The sequence below is a fragment of the Pterocles gutturalis genome, unplaced genomic scaffold (genome assembly GCF_000699245.1).
Source record: "Pterocles gutturalis isolate BGI_N339 unplaced genomic scaffold, ASM69924v1 scaffold8441, whole genome shotgun sequence".
NCBI lineage: Eukaryota > Metazoa > Chordata > Aves > Pterocliformes > Pteroclidae > Pterocles > Pterocles gutturalis.
In genome coordinates, this window is record NW_010097749.1 from 1 (window position 1) to 17,611 (window position 17,611).

General features: G+C 41.8%; 1 protein-coding gene across 1 annotated transcript; it reads left to right on the forward strand.

Annotated features, from left to right (window-relative positions):
* Positions 1-319: 319 nt before the first annotated feature.
* CLSPN (claspin) lies at positions 320-13,585 on the forward strand (the record flags this gene model as incomplete). Its single annotated transcript, XM_010086307.1, has 24 exons — positions 320-449; positions 963-1,426; positions 2,125-2,298; positions 2,679-2,762; positions 2,994-3,066; positions 3,599-3,707; positions 3,931-4,487; positions 5,190-5,381; positions 6,240-6,421; positions 6,966-7,168; positions 7,468-7,532; positions 7,933-8,138; positions 8,593-8,753; positions 8,850-9,076; positions 9,310-9,421; positions 10,115-10,196; positions 10,513-10,607; positions 11,035-11,199; positions 11,294-11,415; positions 11,625-11,752; positions 12,048-12,153; positions 12,817-12,899; positions 13,101-13,262; positions 13,472-13,585. Coding segments are annotated over 24 exons (3,996 nt in total), but the record flags the coding sequence as incomplete, so codon positions are not given.
* Between the last annotated feature and the right edge of the window lie 4,026 nt (positions 13,586-17,611).

The following is a 17,611-nucleotide window of genomic DNA, read 5'->3' on the forward strand; positions in this document are numbered from 1 at the left end:
AGCGTGAGAGGATGAAGTTTCGAGTTTCCCTTTGTCCTTCTCATCATTCCCGTGGGTTTGAACGATAACCAGCGGGGATGGGCCGGGGTGTTGGTTCTCTTGCGTTGTGCGTGCGAGCGGGCCTCAAACACGTGTGAATGCTGATGAAAGTGGGAGTAATCTCGCTTTGTGTAAATACCAATTAATTCTTAAAATACAACATCTGTGTATGTAACAGTGTACGGGGTCAGCCAAGGGCTGGGATGAAGCTGGACACCAGGAGTCGTTGCTTCGTGAACAGCAGTGATCGTCGTAACAAAAACTTCATTTTGTTTCACAGTTTCCGTTAGAAGATCCGAGTTCGGACTTGCAGAAAACCCCCGACAGCGACTCTGACAGCGGCCAGGGCAGCTGTGAGCTGGCCTCTCCAGGGCAATGTGGCAAGGGGGGGGCGTCTCCTCAGGACGGAGGTCTGTGATGTTTCCAGGAATTGTACCTGGGGCTTGTTGCCTTCAATGGTGCTTTTTTTGTTGTTTTATAAATACCTTTGTAGGAGGTTGTCATTGCTTGACCTGTATGAATCCAAACTGCCTTTTTGCTCAGAATGTGGGCAGATGTTCATGAATAGCTGAAAAGCATTTTTTGAGAAAGGGAAATAGTAAATGGGATGTGTTTTAATTGCTTATTTCCTTCCTTTTCATGATTTGCTTAACCTATGTACTTATTTAGTTATATGGGTTTTATTACTGTTTCAAGGCAAGCCACTTATTTGTCAGTGAAGGATTCTCAGCTTTGCCTTTTTTTAAAGGTTAAAAGCCTGTGACATCGGTTTGGGTCAATTATATCTGGCATTACAGGCAGAACTGGATTTTGGGAACTTTAATTCAAGCTGATTTACTATAGATGTTGACACTGTGAAATTTGTTAATTGTGGAATTTTCATTTCTGTAGCATGCATAATTTCTTTTAATATATTTTGTCAGATTCAGAGGAAGAGATTTTTGTACGTAAAAAAGCAAAAAGCAAGAAGGTTCTTCAGGACAGTGAGAGTGAAGATGGAGAGGATGGTGGCTCCTTTGTGGACGACAGTACTCTGGGCAGACACAAGGAAAATGGAGAGGAGAAAGAGAACACTACAGACCAGAGGAGCAAGAAATCTCGTGGGATTCGCCAAGGTCCGCTAGATAGTGATGATAGTGACACTGGTGACCAACTGCAGATTGAAAACCTTGAAACAAGCAGAAAGTCTGGCTTGCCTGAGGATGAGTTGGAAGAGGAGAGACCCCTAAAACCTGGGAAAAAGTACAGAAAACATAAACCCCACAAACATGATTTTGAAGAAGAGACAGCAAAAAAATCAGTGGGAAAATCAAGAAGAAGAAAGGAGAAGGAGAGAACAATTGAGTCCATTAAACAGCTGAAAAAAGGAAAGAAGCCTGGAACAGAGGTAGATATTTTGGCAGAAAAATCTCAGTTGTTTTCTCACCTAAGTTAAGTTTCCTGCTGCATTTGGTTGTTCTGATTCAGTGCTTCAGCATTGCTGGTCTCCACATTCCTGCAGCAGGTGTGGTATCCACAGGGATCCACGGAACACCATATAAGTCTTATCAGTTTCATATGGAAAGAAAACACAAACCCCAACGCCTGATGATTTAACATCAGCGCGTGCGAAGCCAGGCAAAAATGCTTTCAGTTCTTTGGGGGTTTGTTAAGTGTGCACACGGCTTTGTTTGGTGTTTCAGCTTTTCTCTCCGTTGCTGTGCTAGTTTCTGGAGGAAGCTGTGAGCTCCTTTTAAATTGGAATTCCGGTCGAAATAAATGGCTGCTTGGGAGGTTGCATATTGTTGTTATTTTTAAAATGCATATTTCAAGTGTTAATTTATTTTCTCTGAGCCATTTTGGTCTTCAGTAATTGTTGAAATTCCCTACTTATCATAGATGTAGGGAACACTGCTTCGTTAATTACCTGATCAACTTCGCAGTGCTATAAAGTGAGTATGACTGGCTTACAGGACACAAAAGATGGTAGACTGAAGATGGCATGTACTTTTTCTAACTTCTTTCATCAAGACAGTAATCTTAAATAAATGTCAAAGAACAGACGGGGACCTTCTGAGATGAATGACACAAATATTTTATTCTTGTGGCGAACAGGTGGATGGTGGTGAGAGGTATCCTTTTAATGACAGTGGATGTCTTCTTGATGACAAAGAACTCTTTGATAATGGCTTAGAAGAGGAAAATGATAATGTCCCAGAAGATGAAGAGTCAATAGAATCAATACGAGCAGCAGTGAAAAACAAAATAAAAAAATATAAGGTAACATTTGGTAGTGGTACAAGTTTATTGGTTATTAGTGGGAAGTATTGTACCTGAGCATGTATTAAAACTCTTTGAGAATGATGCACTGCTGCTGCTGTGAGAGAGGAGAGAACAGTCCTCTGCTTTCTGTTCTTAAAGATGGAGGGATGCTGTCCTGAAAAGTTATAAAGATAATGCTACAGCAGAAGCTTTGAAAATCTACCATAAGTATTAGGCAGCATTTGTGCTGGTTTATGAGAATACTTGATGGTTTTGATGGACCAGTGATTATTCTGTATAATTTTTTAATTTTATTTTTTTGTTTAACTTTTGACTTGTTTGTCCTTGGTAGTGCATGTGTATCTAGACAAATAAATGAATCTCTTTATGCACTGTAGAACAAAGAAAAAGAGGATGAAGGCTACAAACATGTATTTGATGATGAGAATGAGGAACCTGTATTAAAAGAACCAAAAAGGAAGGTGAAGTGTTCTTTTTAAAGCTCTCCCTTGTGTGGTGTAGTGAGTTGTGTTTTTTGTATGCACACTATCCAATGTTTTTGTTGATTTGCTATTTTTATTCTTTTTTTGAGCTGACTACTTTATTCTGACACCTTTCTGTTTGAAAGGGAAAAATAAGCTATTTGGAAAGTAGAGATAGAGTCCCATATTTTGTTTTCTGACTTCAGAAGCCTTTCTTTTCCTTTCCTTAAGGAGCGGAAAGCAGCAAGGTTAAGTAAAGAAGCCATTAAACAACTACATAGTGAGACTCAGCGACTTGTTAGAGGTAAAACTTAAATTATTTGTATTCTTTGTGTAAACTATTAAATTTTGGGGAGAAATTGAAATAATTTAACTGAAAGGCTAGATCGTTCTTTTACCTAACATAAGTTATTTAGGTTTGAAGGGTGCAAGACCATTCTTTTTCCAGCACCTGTTAAAAGATATCTTTGTAACTAATGAAAAAAAAATCATTGTGCAAACACTTGAGCCTGCAAAGTTGTTGTATGAAGTTAGTGGGATATTTAGAGAGTTTGATAGGCATGTGATAAAACTGAAACTGGTCCTGCCATTCTGCTAGTAACATCACAGTTCATTCTTAATGAATCCGTGCACATCCTGCAAATTTGGTCTTCAAGACTGTTGCCGTTGGAACTCTTAAAGTGTTTGCTGTATTCAAGTTTAAACTGTGCTGTTTGTGCCTAGTCAGATGTCTTTTGCTGCAGAATATTTGTGTCAAACTTACTTGAATTTCAGAGGTGTCGTATAAATGCCTCAGATGACTTTGAACATTTTCTTTCACCTCCTTTCTCTGGTAGAATCGTCTGTGTCTCTCCCGTACCATGTGCCTGAGACCAAAAGCATTCATGACTTCTTCAAGCGTAGACCTAGACCCGTATGTCAGGGAAATGCCATGGCATTGCTGAAGTAAGGACTTAAACTTTCCTCATTTTTTCATTAATTTTGATGATATCCCCACTTTGCTTTTGCAGATAACCGGGCTTTTGCATGCTGTAGGCATTATATGGCATACACACCTGCTCTGTGTCCAGTCACATCCTGTTTCTGGTTTAATTTGAGCTGTTGCTTTGACTGGAAAGTCCGTTTCCGCAACAGCCCTGGGTGACAGATCTCTTTCTGCCTTCCTTAGGTCGGCTAAATACCAGCTCTCCTTAAATGAGGAATCTGCAGAAACGAAGAACTTGAGCACGGATTGCAAAGACGGGCGAATCGAAGGTGATCAATCAGCAGCTCATGAACCAGAAGCAAGCCGTGGCAGGGACGTTGATACTGCTGTGAACAAACCTGTTGCTGATGTGGGGAGGAACGTGACAGAAGAGTGTGCTGAAGAGCCCAGGCAGGAGAGCGATGATTCTCATACAATTAGGACGGTAACAACTGATAATAACACAGGCGAACAACAGCACTCTGACTGCCTAAGTGCTGATTGTGGTGAACAAAAAGAGAATGAAATTTCTCTAGCAGTTGGAGGAGATGCCCTTGAGCAAAGAGACAAAACAGCACCAGACTTAGAACGAGAACATAGCAATCAACAAGTGGGGCCTGGGTTGGTGGCACAACCTGAAAAAGTGAGGAAGTCCAAGTTGGATAAACTTCGTGAACTGGGGATAGACCTGTCCATCAAGCCAAGAATCTGCTCTTCCAATGAATCCTTTATAAACCTTGATGAATCTGATTCAAATAAAGGTATTGCTTTTATTGTTGTCATCCTCTCATCTCTGTCCAAGTCAGCAGAGTTAATCTGAGGTTAACTGGAAAATCTCTGAGAAGGGTTTAGGTGACAGAGCAGTCGGGCACGTTCACGTGCTAGTACGGATTCTTTGCTTCGTATTGGTGTCTCTTCTCTTTCAGCTGATGGGGAAAGGAAAGGGAAGTTCTGAGTCCTTGGTATTTCAAAGCTTGAAGGAATGCTCAGTGATAACTAATGATGAATGATTTATTTCCATTTTGCTGCAGTGAATTATGTTGGTACTTAAAGCACATGGGAGCATTTTTTTCAAATTGACTCAAAACAAGGCATGCAGTAATCATCTGGCAGCAAAGTTGGCCTGCGTTCCGGAGTGTTTACTGCTGATTTGCTAAGAGGCAAGGCTGGGTAGCAAGCAAGAATTTACTTTTGTAGCAAGAATATTTTAAATGTCTGTTAGGTACTGGAATTTGAGTATCTGTTATTCAGTATTAAATAGCTGACCTTGTTCAGTGTTTTGTTGCTCAAATAGAATGGTTTTGCAAATATTAAAATATTAAGGGTTTAGAGTTTTTCACTAACTTCCTTGAAAAAATAATCTCAAGACCTACTCTTGATACAACTTTTAACACTCAATGCTTTTAAATACTATTAAATTAATTTAATTTGCATTTTGAAATGTGTTTAATATGTATTTAAAGAATTAGAGGCCTTGAAAGCACGCTTCTTGAAGCACACTCTTAAAGCATCAAAATCCAAAGCTGAACGGACCATAAACATGAACATTATTCGTAAGGAGACTACGTCTGAAGGAAAAGAGGAGCTGAAAGCAGACGTGGTACCAGCAGTATTAGCTGCAGAGCCCCTGGTTGAAACAGTCCCCACAAAGCCAGGTGGGTGTGGGAGAAGTGATGATGGTTAAATTGGAGAACACTTTGTCTTTTCTCCTCTCTCATTCCCCCTTTCCCAACGCTGCCCCATGAAATACAGGTGAAGGCATCTTCATCTGTGAAATGAGTATGTACGTTCCCTCTACTGGATAGCCCTGTTTTAGAAAATAATCTTGACAGACCTCTTAAATAGCACTGGCCAGTGTAGGACAGCCTCAGTCAGATCTTTGTGACTGGTTCTCTGGATTTCTCCCCATCTGTACCAGAATCTATGTGAACATCTATCCACGCTGTTTTCCATCAGCCCTTTGAACGTGACTCTTGGACTTCTTGTGAACCAGTACCGTTCATTAGATCTTGCATGCTTCCTTATTGCTATACTGCAGTTTCCAATAGAATTGTATGTATTTGCAAACAAAAATGTTTGTGGAATGTGACTCTCCCATAGTGCCCATTAACAGAAATAGATTATTTGGCGGGTTTTATGGGCACGTGTTATTTTTAGCTGCTGTTCAATTATTTCATGTGCTGTAGCGCATCTGCCCATGGCAATTGGATGCTCTTGTTCCCAAAAGACACGGAGCAGAGACAGACCCTGTTCTCGTTCAGATTGCTGCACCGGTGCATTGATGGGTAATAAGGAATCTTGATAATCCATGAGATGATGGGCTCTCTCTAGATCGAGCTCATTGAAACTAACTGCTCGAGCTCTTATAGCTGGCAGATCAATTCATAAAAACATTTAAACCAAGTCGTTTTTTAATTCCCTCTTTCTGTGTGTAGTTGTGTTAGATTGGATGCTCGAAGGCAGTGAGGTTACGGATTCACTGCAGTACGTCTCATGTGTTCATTTCTGCCCAGGTGAAAAGCTCCAGGTGCTGAAGGCCAAGCTCCAGGAGGCCATGAAAATCCGCAGGACTGAGGAGCGCCAAAAGCGGCAAGCATTGTTTAAACTGGATAACGAGGAAATGTTGGAGGAAGAAGAGGAGGAGGAGGAAGAGATGACAGATGAGTCTGAGGAAGAGGAAGAAGGCAATCAGGAGGTCTGTATACAACATTTCTACATAACCCAGTCAGCTTCTCAGTTCTGCTGCCTCTCCCCAAAGAAATGAACTTTTGTAGACTATTAATATTAGGGATGTTGCCAAGAATTCTTCCTAGAAGATAAAAAATTGCTACAGTTACCATGTGCAGGATTTGAATGGTCTCAAACTCAATTTATTAGTATTTTCCTTTTTTGTCTAAGCAGTATTAAAACCAAGTGTAAGTGTATAAAAAGTTCTGGTGCTGTTTTCTCTTTTGATATATCCTTGTCTCAGTGCTAGAAGGGGACAAACTGAGATCACCTGCCTGATCTGGGGCAGGGTTTCCTGTGGCCTTTCCTTCTTAAAAAGGATCAGAATAGCTTGGTGGCTTTAAGCGCCTCTGTCAGTTGTCTCAGAGCGGAACAGGCACATGTAAGAACTGTGAATGTCGCTCAGCTTCATCCTCCGTGTGTTAAAACGTTTTATTGAAAAGCATGCAAGGAGATGGACGGATCAAAGCAGTAATCACCGTGTCTCTGCTGTGTTTGGGGATGTTTTCTAGAGTGTGGAATTTCTGCTTGGTGAAGCTGAGGAAGATAACGAAGATCTAGAGGAGAAACATGTTGAAGATGCTGATAAAGAAACCGACAAAGAATCAGTTGATGGAGAAAAGCTGGAGAAATCTGTGCACTGTGATTCTGTTCCCAAACCACCTTCATCAGAGTCTACATTGATGCTTTTTAAGGACAGCTCTTCAAAAATGGGGTAAATAAACCAAGCTTTACAAATTTTAAATTTGATCAGTACCTGTAGATGTTTTGATTTAAAGTACTTTTTATAAGTATTTTTTCTGTCTTCTTCCAGTAGTTATACATACATTCATATATATTCTCTTTAAAAAACTTAATGACTGTAATTGTTGTTTGGTGGAAGAATCTTTTTCTTAATCAAAGTGTACTAGATGTATTTTTCTGTGTTACCTTGTCTGTCAAACCAAATGGCAAAAAACAATAGCAATCTATCTTGTATATATTGGTAAATATATTTTATTTAATGAATTGCAGATATTCTCTTCCTGATGAGAAACTTGAAATGGAAGAAGCTGCGGACAAAGGACATACAAAGTTAGGTAAAGTAGAACTATTATCATAGCTTGCATTTTTTTTTTCACACTTATAGAAGTTTCTGTTTGAGATTTATATTCAATATCTTTGTTATTTCATCGCCTGTATATTTATACAGTATGATTATAAAAGTTTAGAGTGATTAAAAAAATTGGAGGCCTTGAAAAAACTAGACAAAAATAATGTTCAAAATTATACTGTAAAAATACAGAAATGGTCAGAAATCAGTAAATTAGATTTAAAAATTCACTAAAACGTAATAATGCATCCTCTGTGAAGAAAGAAATCCACCATGAGAACAAAATAATGAATTTTTAGCAAGGCGTCAGCGTTGCAAAATAGTATCTTGAGGTTTTACTGGATCGTAAAAAAGTTAAGCACTGTATTTAATTTTATTTTTTTCAGAGGATGACGATTCGTTTTCTCTACCAACACTAGCAAAAGAGAACAGCCATAACAGCAGCTTTGAGTTGATTGGCTCCATGATTCCATCGTATCAGCCCTGTAACAAGCAGGTGTCACGGGGAGGGAACTTTGCACCTGCAGCAGGAGGTTTCAGGTCACCTTCCCCAGGTTTTTTCAAAACAAGCTTTATCAGCTCTGCTTCCAAGGTAAGGTTCTCAGTCCCATTCCTGTTGTATGTTAACACAGTGGGTAGCGAATAAATGTATTTTATCCTGACTGCCAGAAGGCAGCATCTAGCCAAATGCTTTTGTACAAGTAAGATTTCAGAAAAGCAGACTGTCAGTTGAGTTTAAAATGTCTCCACATTGGAATGGATAAAAACGTTCTAAAAACTTATATTCTAAAACATCAAAGAGAAGATGCTATGATCTGCTTTTTATATCTAAAATTTGTACATCGTAAATATCATTTTTTAAGCATACTTACCTGAGCTACACAACATCTGATGTCCGTAAACTCTTGATTTGTCAGAGTGGTGTGGACATACTTGACTCCTGCTGGTGTCAATCCTTTAAAATAGCTTAAATGTTTTATCATATTCTTGCTTTTGAATTCCAGGCTTGCAAAAACAAACAACTTGTATATTTTTTTATTGACTAGAGCTCAGGAAAGACATCTGAGCCCTCTCTTCCCATAGAAGATTCCCAGGATCTGTATAATGCCTCTCCTGAGCCTAAGAGTTTATTTCCAGGGGCTGGGGAGTCACAGTTCCAATTTTCTCTGGAAGATGACACTCAGAGCCAGCTGCTTGATGCAGATGGGTAAGTAAAAGGTGTAAAGAATGATGTTTTGTGCCCTTGAACAGAAGTAGGACATACAGACCAGCAAGATTTTTCTAACTGCAGACTTTCTTCCAGGTTCTTGAATGTTGGACAACACAGGAATAAATACCAGTCCTCAAAGCACCCGCTGACTCTGGCTAGTATGGATGAGAATGCCATGGATGCCAACATGGAGGAGCTACTGGACTTGTGTTCTGGGCAGTTTAGCAGCCAAGCTGAACATGTGCCAAATACCGGCAGCAGCAAAAAGCAGAACATGGAAGAATTGCTCAATCTTTGCTCAGGAAAATTTGTGTCTCATGGTATGTCCTGAATGATGTTTTCTCCTTTGTTGGTTGCTGGATTTATAAGCTTTATGCAAAGTGCCCTTTAGTTCTGGGCATTAATGCAGAATGTGGAACTTCAAGACTTCAGAGAGCTCTAACAATTTGTTGCCTTTGTGGGAGCACGCCAATTGTACTTTCTAGGACACTCTGACATTTTAAGAGTAGACATATATCTGTCTAGGTTGCCATCTTCTTACTTTCTGTAGCAGGTTCTCCAACGTGGGCGTCTTCAGCATCTTCCAAGGCAGAAAAAGACAGTGACATAGAGGATCCCATGGCAGAAGCTCTAGCACTTTGTTCAGGCTCCTTTCCCACAGACAGGTTAGCATTATTTTTCTGAAAATTTACAAAAGTTTATAGCGGTAATTGTTTCACTCTTAATGTGTTTTCTTGTTCGACATCAATTTAAAATGCTGTCAGTGTGATCTGCTTTGCAGGTGGAGGGGAGGAATATCGCTCAGCAATCACTCTCTAAGTCAGCAGCGTGTGCTGTTTCTCACAGCTAATGTGAAGGGAAATTCTTCTTAGTCTTTCACTGATAGTGAAAGTTGTGTGGAAGAACTTTCATCAAACTGATTGTTAGAATGTGGGACTTGTGGGTTCTGTTCGGGCTGTTGCCAAACTCCAGGAACTGTAACCCAGCGTAAGTTGGGTACTGGCATTTTCTGCATTGGTTAAACTGGAAAAGCATATGGCTACCTGGCAAAAAGATAATGAAGCTTAACAATTGGGAATGGTAGGGAGATCCAAGAGGAATTTAGAGGTAAACAAACTCAGGATTTAATACTTACCCCATGGTTTCTGCAAGTGAAGACCTGAGGTCTGAAAACGTCAATGCTAATGGCGATATTGGGTATCTAACGCTCAATGCTGGAGAGAGACTGTAGCTCTTTGCTCACAGGTCATTGCCTGAGACCAGCTAATGTGATGGTTGAAATCTTGCCTTGAATTACTGCAAAGCCATCATTGGAGATGAAATGAAAAACTGCTTTTCTTTCATCACTTTTCCCATAGGGAAGAGGAAGATGAGGAGGAGCAAGAAGAACTTGGTGATTTTCAGCTTGTAACAGATGAAAATGCCTTTGATAGTGAAGAGGTACGAACTGATGGAGCAAAGCAACCTCTACAGCATTCTGATTATCTGCTTAGATTTTTAATACAACCATCATTGCAAAGTATTGTGACTTCCAGAACAAGTTACTGAAACAATTTCTAAGACCAATGTTTGGATCATTTAAAATGTCCCCTTGGTATTGAAATATACCAGATAAAGCATCTTAGTGTAGGAAATCCTCTGAAGAGTCTGTGGTGGTTTAGTCTGTGTTTATCGATTGAACAGCAGAAGAAGCTGTCATTACAAAGCAGTCTGCTTTCAGAAATTCCTTCATTTCTGAAGACTTTCTTTTTGACAGGATGAAAAAAGTGGAGACAGTGATGCTGAAGAAGCAGAAGTTAGCGATGAAGAAGAAGAACTGCTGAGACATAGACAGGGCTTGAAGAAAAAACTGTAAGTACATCTTTTTTCTGTCTTAATTGCCAGACAGAACAGAATATTAACAGCTCTAGAAATTTAGTCTGCTCCCTCCCCAGCATTAGTAGCTAATGCTTGTGTAACATTGCCTCTGGTCTTTGGGAGTTTTGGGGTTTTTTTTGCTTTCGTGCCGTCATGTTGCATGAGTTTAACTATGTTGCTGGTGGGCTATGGAGGATTTCCATTATAATTTCCATTATAGATGGAAATCAAAAGGCCCCAATGAAAGCAATGCAACGTTTTTTTGACCAAAATTACTTAGTCTTTTCAAAAAATAAAGATGAATCACAATTTTTAATTTACAATATGTTAATTTTATGTCAAAAGAGAAATCTCACTTTCAGAGGATTTGTGTGATGATTATTGGTCTCCCAAACTGAACTCTTTTAATGTTTTCTTACAGAAAAATACAGGATTTCATGGAAGATGAGGCAGAGCTGTCAGGGAGCGATGTGGGAAGCGAGGATGAATATGATGGTGAAGACCTGAATGAATATGAAGAAGAGATAATTGATGAGGAACTCCCTAATGAAGCGGAGTTAGAAAATCAAATACAGAAATTACACATGTCAGTGGCAGTACCAGTGTGTATTTTCGTCTGTGAAGCCATGGCTCTTGGACATAATCTGGACTAACCTCCTCCTCTTCTTCTGTGCTGACAGGAAGGCGATGCTCGATGACGACAAGCGGCAGTTACGCTTGTACCAGGAGCGATACCTCATCGATGGCGACCTGCACAGCGATGGCCCTGGCAGAATGAGGAGATTCAGATGGAAAAACATAGGTGCCCTTCTGATCCATAGTTAACAGATGGGGGAAAGATGGAAGGAGAGTGTGTGTATGAAATGGCACTCAGTGGTCCTTCAGAAGTAAATAAAGTCTGTCAGAATAAATTGGGTCGGAGGGTGTTTGGTTTTGTGGTTTTGATTTTTTACTAGTCTGCATATTTTATGCCTCTAAATTGATAGCTGATGATTTCTTTTCTATGTCTAGATTATGCTTCACAGATTGACTTGTTTCAGAGAGATTCAGATAACGATGATGAAAATGAACAGTTTGATGAAACCGAAGCAAAATGGAGGAAAGAGCGATTTGAACGAGAACAGTGGCTTCGCGAGCAGGTATTAGCTTCGAGAAAGGCATCTTGCCCAGTTGTTCTGTATACTATTGCTAGATGTGCAATTGTTAGTACTTCAAGTTACACTCTGGAAAAAATACCATTCATGAATTCTGCTCATTCTCTTCAAGTGTTGTACAGAGGGAGAAACTAATTCAGAAGGGAGAGAGAAAACAGCTGTTCTGAAATAAGTCAGCTTTAAAGCTGGAATAAGTCTGTTATGCTGGGAGCATAACTTCAAGTTTTAGAAGTTAATAGGAACTTTTTCAATTTTATAAAGTGTTTTCTCTCTGCTGCAGAAGGAAAAAAATAAAGAGCAGGAGGAGGAGGAGGAAGAAATTGGTGAAGACAGCCAATTCATGAAACTAGCAAAAAAAGTAACTGCCAAGTCCCTGCAGAAGAAAGGTAAGCTTACTTGTTATTGACATGACAAATAAAGAAAAAGAAAACTTAACTTCCAGTTGTCCCTTGTGGTCTCCAGTGAAGCACGCCACAGATCAGGCATCTCCAGTGTCCAGTTTTCTTACACCAGTCTGAGCTTTTGTCTCCCAGACCTTGAAAAGCTAAAGGTGTAAAAGCATTGAAAATATGCAACTGCAAGGCTGATGATAGTTGTGTGTATTTACTTAATAAAATAGTGTGTTACTTCTTGAAAAAAAAGTTGCAGAATGGAAATAAATTCCTCCAAATCTTTGTTCAGTCTCTTATTGTACGTTTGCTTGCCTTTACGCCCCAGAGTAGAAGCCTGTGAGTGACATCCAGCCTAGCAGTTTTTCCAAATATCTGTGGCTTAAGGAAAAACTATGTCATGTAGGATAAGTTTTCCTTGGTTGTGGCAAGAACATGACTCAAGTGTACAAAGCTGTTTCGAAACCACATTTTCCCTTCTAACTGATAGAACTAATTGCCAGAGTCATGCATTAGTTGTGTGGCTCATAGTATAATTTGATATGGACTTTTTTTCCTCAGTATTTACTGTCATCAATTCTAAGTTCTTCAGTTTGATAGAAAATTATATTATTTCAAATGAAATTCAGAAGCTGACATTTTCCCCTCTGTCTCTGCTAGCAAGCCCAGCAGTAGTGGTACCAGACACAACGCTCTTACCCAGGAACCCCTTTGAAACCTTCAGACCTGCCAGCGATGTCCAGGTTGGTCGTGGTGCTGAAAGATGATGTTTCCAAAGTGCGCATGTAGAACACGGCAAAGGCGGCCGAGCCTAGGTTCTGGCCATTTGGGGTCTGTATGGTAGTGAGTAACGTTTTAGCAGGGAGTAGTTTTTTCTTTTAGGAGTAACCTATTAAAAGAGCTGTCTTGTTCATGCCCTAACACAGCATTTCTTTCTTCTTCAGATAAAAAATGGGTCTCTCCTGAACAGACCTAAAGCTGTCCTTCAGAAACTAGCAGCAATGTCAGATCTTAATCCAAACGCGCCTCGAAATTCAAGGAATTTTGTCTTTCATACGCTTTCCCCAGACAAGAGTGAAGAGGCAAAGGAGAAATCCAGACTTCAGGTAAAGATTTGTGTGGAACGTGCTGCCAGGTGTGTAGGTTATTTAAATGTACAGACACTAAGCGCTGCCAAGTAGTTAAGAGCACTGCTCTTTTAAATATTCTCTGTGATTTCCTAGTACGTGCTCTCACATGAAATAATTCTCTCATAATTCAGAATTTAAACTTTTTGGAGATTTTATATATTCTAATGGATCCTACTCCCCCACAGGTGAAGAAAAGAGGACCTACTGCAGTAATAACGTCTCTGGCCAAACGGCCCAGGGTGGACAGTGCAGAGGAGACAAGTCAAAGCCGAAGCATATTCCAGTATCTGGAGAGCTGAGTGGTTCTGCTCAGGGCCAGAGGCTGTATCTCATCTCTCTGCCAGTTGAGGTTTGTTTTGCAAATCTGCCAGCAGTCATCTGGCGGTTAAACTTGTTGCTGGACCTTCTCTCTGCTGCCACTTACTTCCCAAGTTCCAGTAATTTCCAGGCAATGGTCTTGTTTATTCCCCTTTTGTTTTTTCTCAGTGCTCCGTGGCAAATGAGGGCACAAAATCCATGCTTGGTTTGGAATGAAATGGGAACTTGGTCTTTCCCAAGCATTAAGGGAACTCACACTACTGTCATCTCCCGTGTTTCAGTGGTATCAGCTCCATCTGACCATACCCTTCGTGTGACGGGTGGGACGCGGAAACGCTGCAGGTAGCTTAAAGCGCAGGTGAAGGGGGTGTTTCTGCAGGTTTGGGTAAGGAGAACACGGTGTTACCTCTGGGAGGACTGTACCCTGCGTTGTTTACACTTGCAGTAGGAAGGTAGCCTTATTGTCTCTGATGTTAACCATTTATTAGCTTGGCATTTTAAGAAGCTCTAATTTATATTTGAAATGTACGCTTTTAGAAAAGGTCCCAGCCCTTTATGAGGCAGTCTGGCAAGGATTTCTTCCCAGGTTTTTATTACTGTTTGTCTTCTTACACATGCGTATGGATGTGTGTGTGGAGAGGGAAGAATGTGAGTAACAGATGGGGGAGAGGAAAAGGAGGTGTGCTGGGGTTTTTTTATTTGCTTTTTTTGGGGAGCAGGGAGTTGTCTGGTTTGTTTTGCCCAGCTGCCCCTCTTAAATAATCCATTCCGTTATTCTCATGCGAGCTGCACCCATCCAAGAGAAATCATCCATTCCTGAACAGCTGGTAACGAAAGGCCTTCTCTAGCACGAGGAAACTAGGTAACAAGGAACCGTCATTCACAACCATTCTAAATAGCGTGAAGGAAACTTCAGCCACAATCTAGAGCACTTCTGACATTTCTGATTCCATGTTGAATGTGTTAGAGACCAGACAATGGCGACGCGGTGGCCTGCTCTCTAAGACTGACCATCTTTCTCAGACTTGATGCCCCATGCTTCCGTTGCCGACTGTCACAGCAGAACTGTAAATTTTGTAACATCATAAGCATACGCCTCGTGTGCTAAATGTAAAATATTTGTCTGTATATTATGTTTATAAAGAATTAAGGTACTAATGGGAGTGCAATTTTATAATAAAACATGTTTTTAATTTGGAGGCAGTTGGAATTAATTTACATGATTTCACTCAGTTTTGTGTTTGTGGGTTTTTTCCAACGTTTGTCTATCTCTATCTCTTTTTTTTTGTTGCTACTTTTCTTTTGCAGCCACAACGCAGCCCTTCACTAGGAACAGCTGCAATAATAGTGGAATATACGAAAAACAACTCCCCTTATGTTTCCTGGAGTCTTCCACTTTGGTTTGCATAAAATTCTTGGCCCCAAGAGTATGTTTATTTTTATGAATCCAATAGTTTTGCTGTTGTTAGTTCCTAGAAAAAACTTGCTTTATCTTTGGCCTGAGGTGTGCCTCTTTCAGTTCATTCTCGCAATTCTAAGGATCAGCATACACGGATTTGGGATGGGAGGTTTAGGTGAAGAGAATGAAGGAGGAAATGTCATTTATCAGATGTTTCTTGAAGAACTATAGCTGAAAGGAGAGATCTCAATATCCAGTTCATTGTCTGTCATGTGTAAGTCGTACTGATTCAGCACAGGTTTACTGGACAAAAACATTTGAAGCTGCAAAATTCAGCATCTTCTCTTATTTCTGCTGCTCCTGCCTGCCACTAGAGAGCAGCAAGAGAATGCTCTTCCTCCAGCAAAGGGCCAGGGAGGATGATACAGAGCTTAAACTACTCTGACTCAAGGGGAAATTCTTGCAGGTTTAGAGCCCTGTGGCATTGCAAAGGATGACATTTATACAGACCTATCATTGCTGCATTTTTTCATTAGAAGGCAGTAGCTTGAAGACCGCCTTTAGAGGGGTCCTACTGGCCTCTCCCCAGCATCTGCTAGCCACAACCATGGCATGGGCTTTTGCTTTTCTTTATGAATTTTCCCTTCAGAATCCATTTTGCTTGTTCCAGAGCCAAGAGTAAAAAATACTGGTTGGCCTGAAGAGCTTATGAATTGAAATACACAGAATGGGAAGACTTCTGGCCACTGCTCTTCGGAGTAAACGTTTCCCCTACACCACCCTCCCAGGGGTTCAGGGTTTGCTAAATGCTGTGTGCTGAGGAGTTGGACCTTGTGCTGAGATGCTGCTGCTGCTGCTTGTGCCAGGCTCCCGCTTCTCACCCCCTTCGAGAGCTGGGGTTTGGGCCAGTGCCCTGCTCTCATCCATCTCATCTCTCCGACTGGTTCCTCCAGGGCTGCCCGTCTGGCACATTGGCTCGCCTTCATTCTCAAGTATCGATTCCTCTCACCCCTCCTGGCACTGCGATGCTGTCGCTGCACTAACGGGGAGAAAAATCCCCCCAGTGCTGCCGGAGGCTGGTGGGAACGGAGGGATGAACCTGGGGGGAGGCAGAGAGGGGGGACAGGGTGGGATGGAGGGTCCTGCACAGGGGTTAGGGCAGGGGAGCATCTCAGCCCAGGCAGAATGGGCTCTGCGGGGCCATCCCGGGCCAAAGGAAGAGCTCCTTCCCCTTCTCTTGCTGCTTTTCTCTTCTAATCCCATCTGGGGCTGACTCCTCGCGGCTGCAGCTGTGGCTTTGCGTGAGATGAAAAGTGGCTGCGCCCTGGGACAGCGGGGCTCTCACCCGCGTTGGGCAGCTGCAATAACTGCGTCTCTGTGCCTCAGTTTCCCCACCCACACACGGGACAGGAGGAATAAAGCCTTTGGGATCCGAGCTCCTGACCTGGGACTGCGCCGCGGGAGCCTGGATGGGAGGAGAGCTGCTGAGGATGGATAATACGATGATACCTGCTGGGCTTGCAGAGAGAATGAGCTCTTGGGAACCTGAGCGATAGTGAAGAAATTAAAAAAGAAGGTACACGCAGAGGAAGGAGCAGCCCTCGGTCCGAGTTAAAGGTTAACATTGCAGACACGTTCACAATCAGCTTTCACCACCGTACGGCTCCTCGGGGCTCAAGGCAGTCACTGAATTATGTTTTCTTTTCCTTTTTTTTTTTTTCCCCCCTTTTTGCCAGGAGACTGAAAGGAGGAGAGAAAAAAACCTATTTGTTTGTCTTGTCTAATTTAATTTATGTTATTTATCAAACAGGCAGGTTATTTGGGAAACCAGATGGACCCAGGCTAAAATCATCTGTATTTCCAACATGTGAAAAATCACATCCGAGTGGACACATGAGGAGCAGCTCGTGGTATGCTTTGCGTGCGCTTATCCTGAGCGTCTGCACCTCATCTGCCCCGGACCTTTAATCGCTCGTCCCAGCCCCAACAGGAGGGTGAAAGGAGCCCGGCAGCTGGGAGCAGAGTCCGGGCAAGCTCGTGACATGGACAAGAGCTCTGTCGGGGCCTCGCAGCGGGGCTGGGGCGGGGTTTATTGGGTGACCTGTGAGCGAAAATCTTCTATATGAACTATTAGTCATTGATATTAATTATAACACCACGTGTGCCGCATGTGGACAGATGTTCGGTCCTTGGGGGTTGTTATTTTCTTCTGTATCACCCAGAAGCCCAATTTATGGCCAACCCCAGCTCGGCTTCTCCCGGCAGCAGAGACCTGCACCAGCTGTAATTAAGGCAAAGGACAGGAAAGGCTGCAGTGCAGGGGGGAGGGCTGAGAGGCAGATCTTACAGCTTTGCGAGAGATTAATTTTATTTTTAGCTAAGCTATTTCTCCTCTGCTCCTCAAGGCTCTTTCCATGCAACACGCTCCGTGCCGCTCCCCTTGCAGCTCCCCATCGATTTTCAATATTTGATGATGCTCGTGCGCACGGCGATGGAGGATCAGCATCCGAGAGGCGTCTTCCCTTTGGAGGGCAAGATGTGGATGCGTTGACGTGGGTCCTTGCACCCACCCGGCACCCCAAAATCCACCTGCAGCATCCGAGCCCTC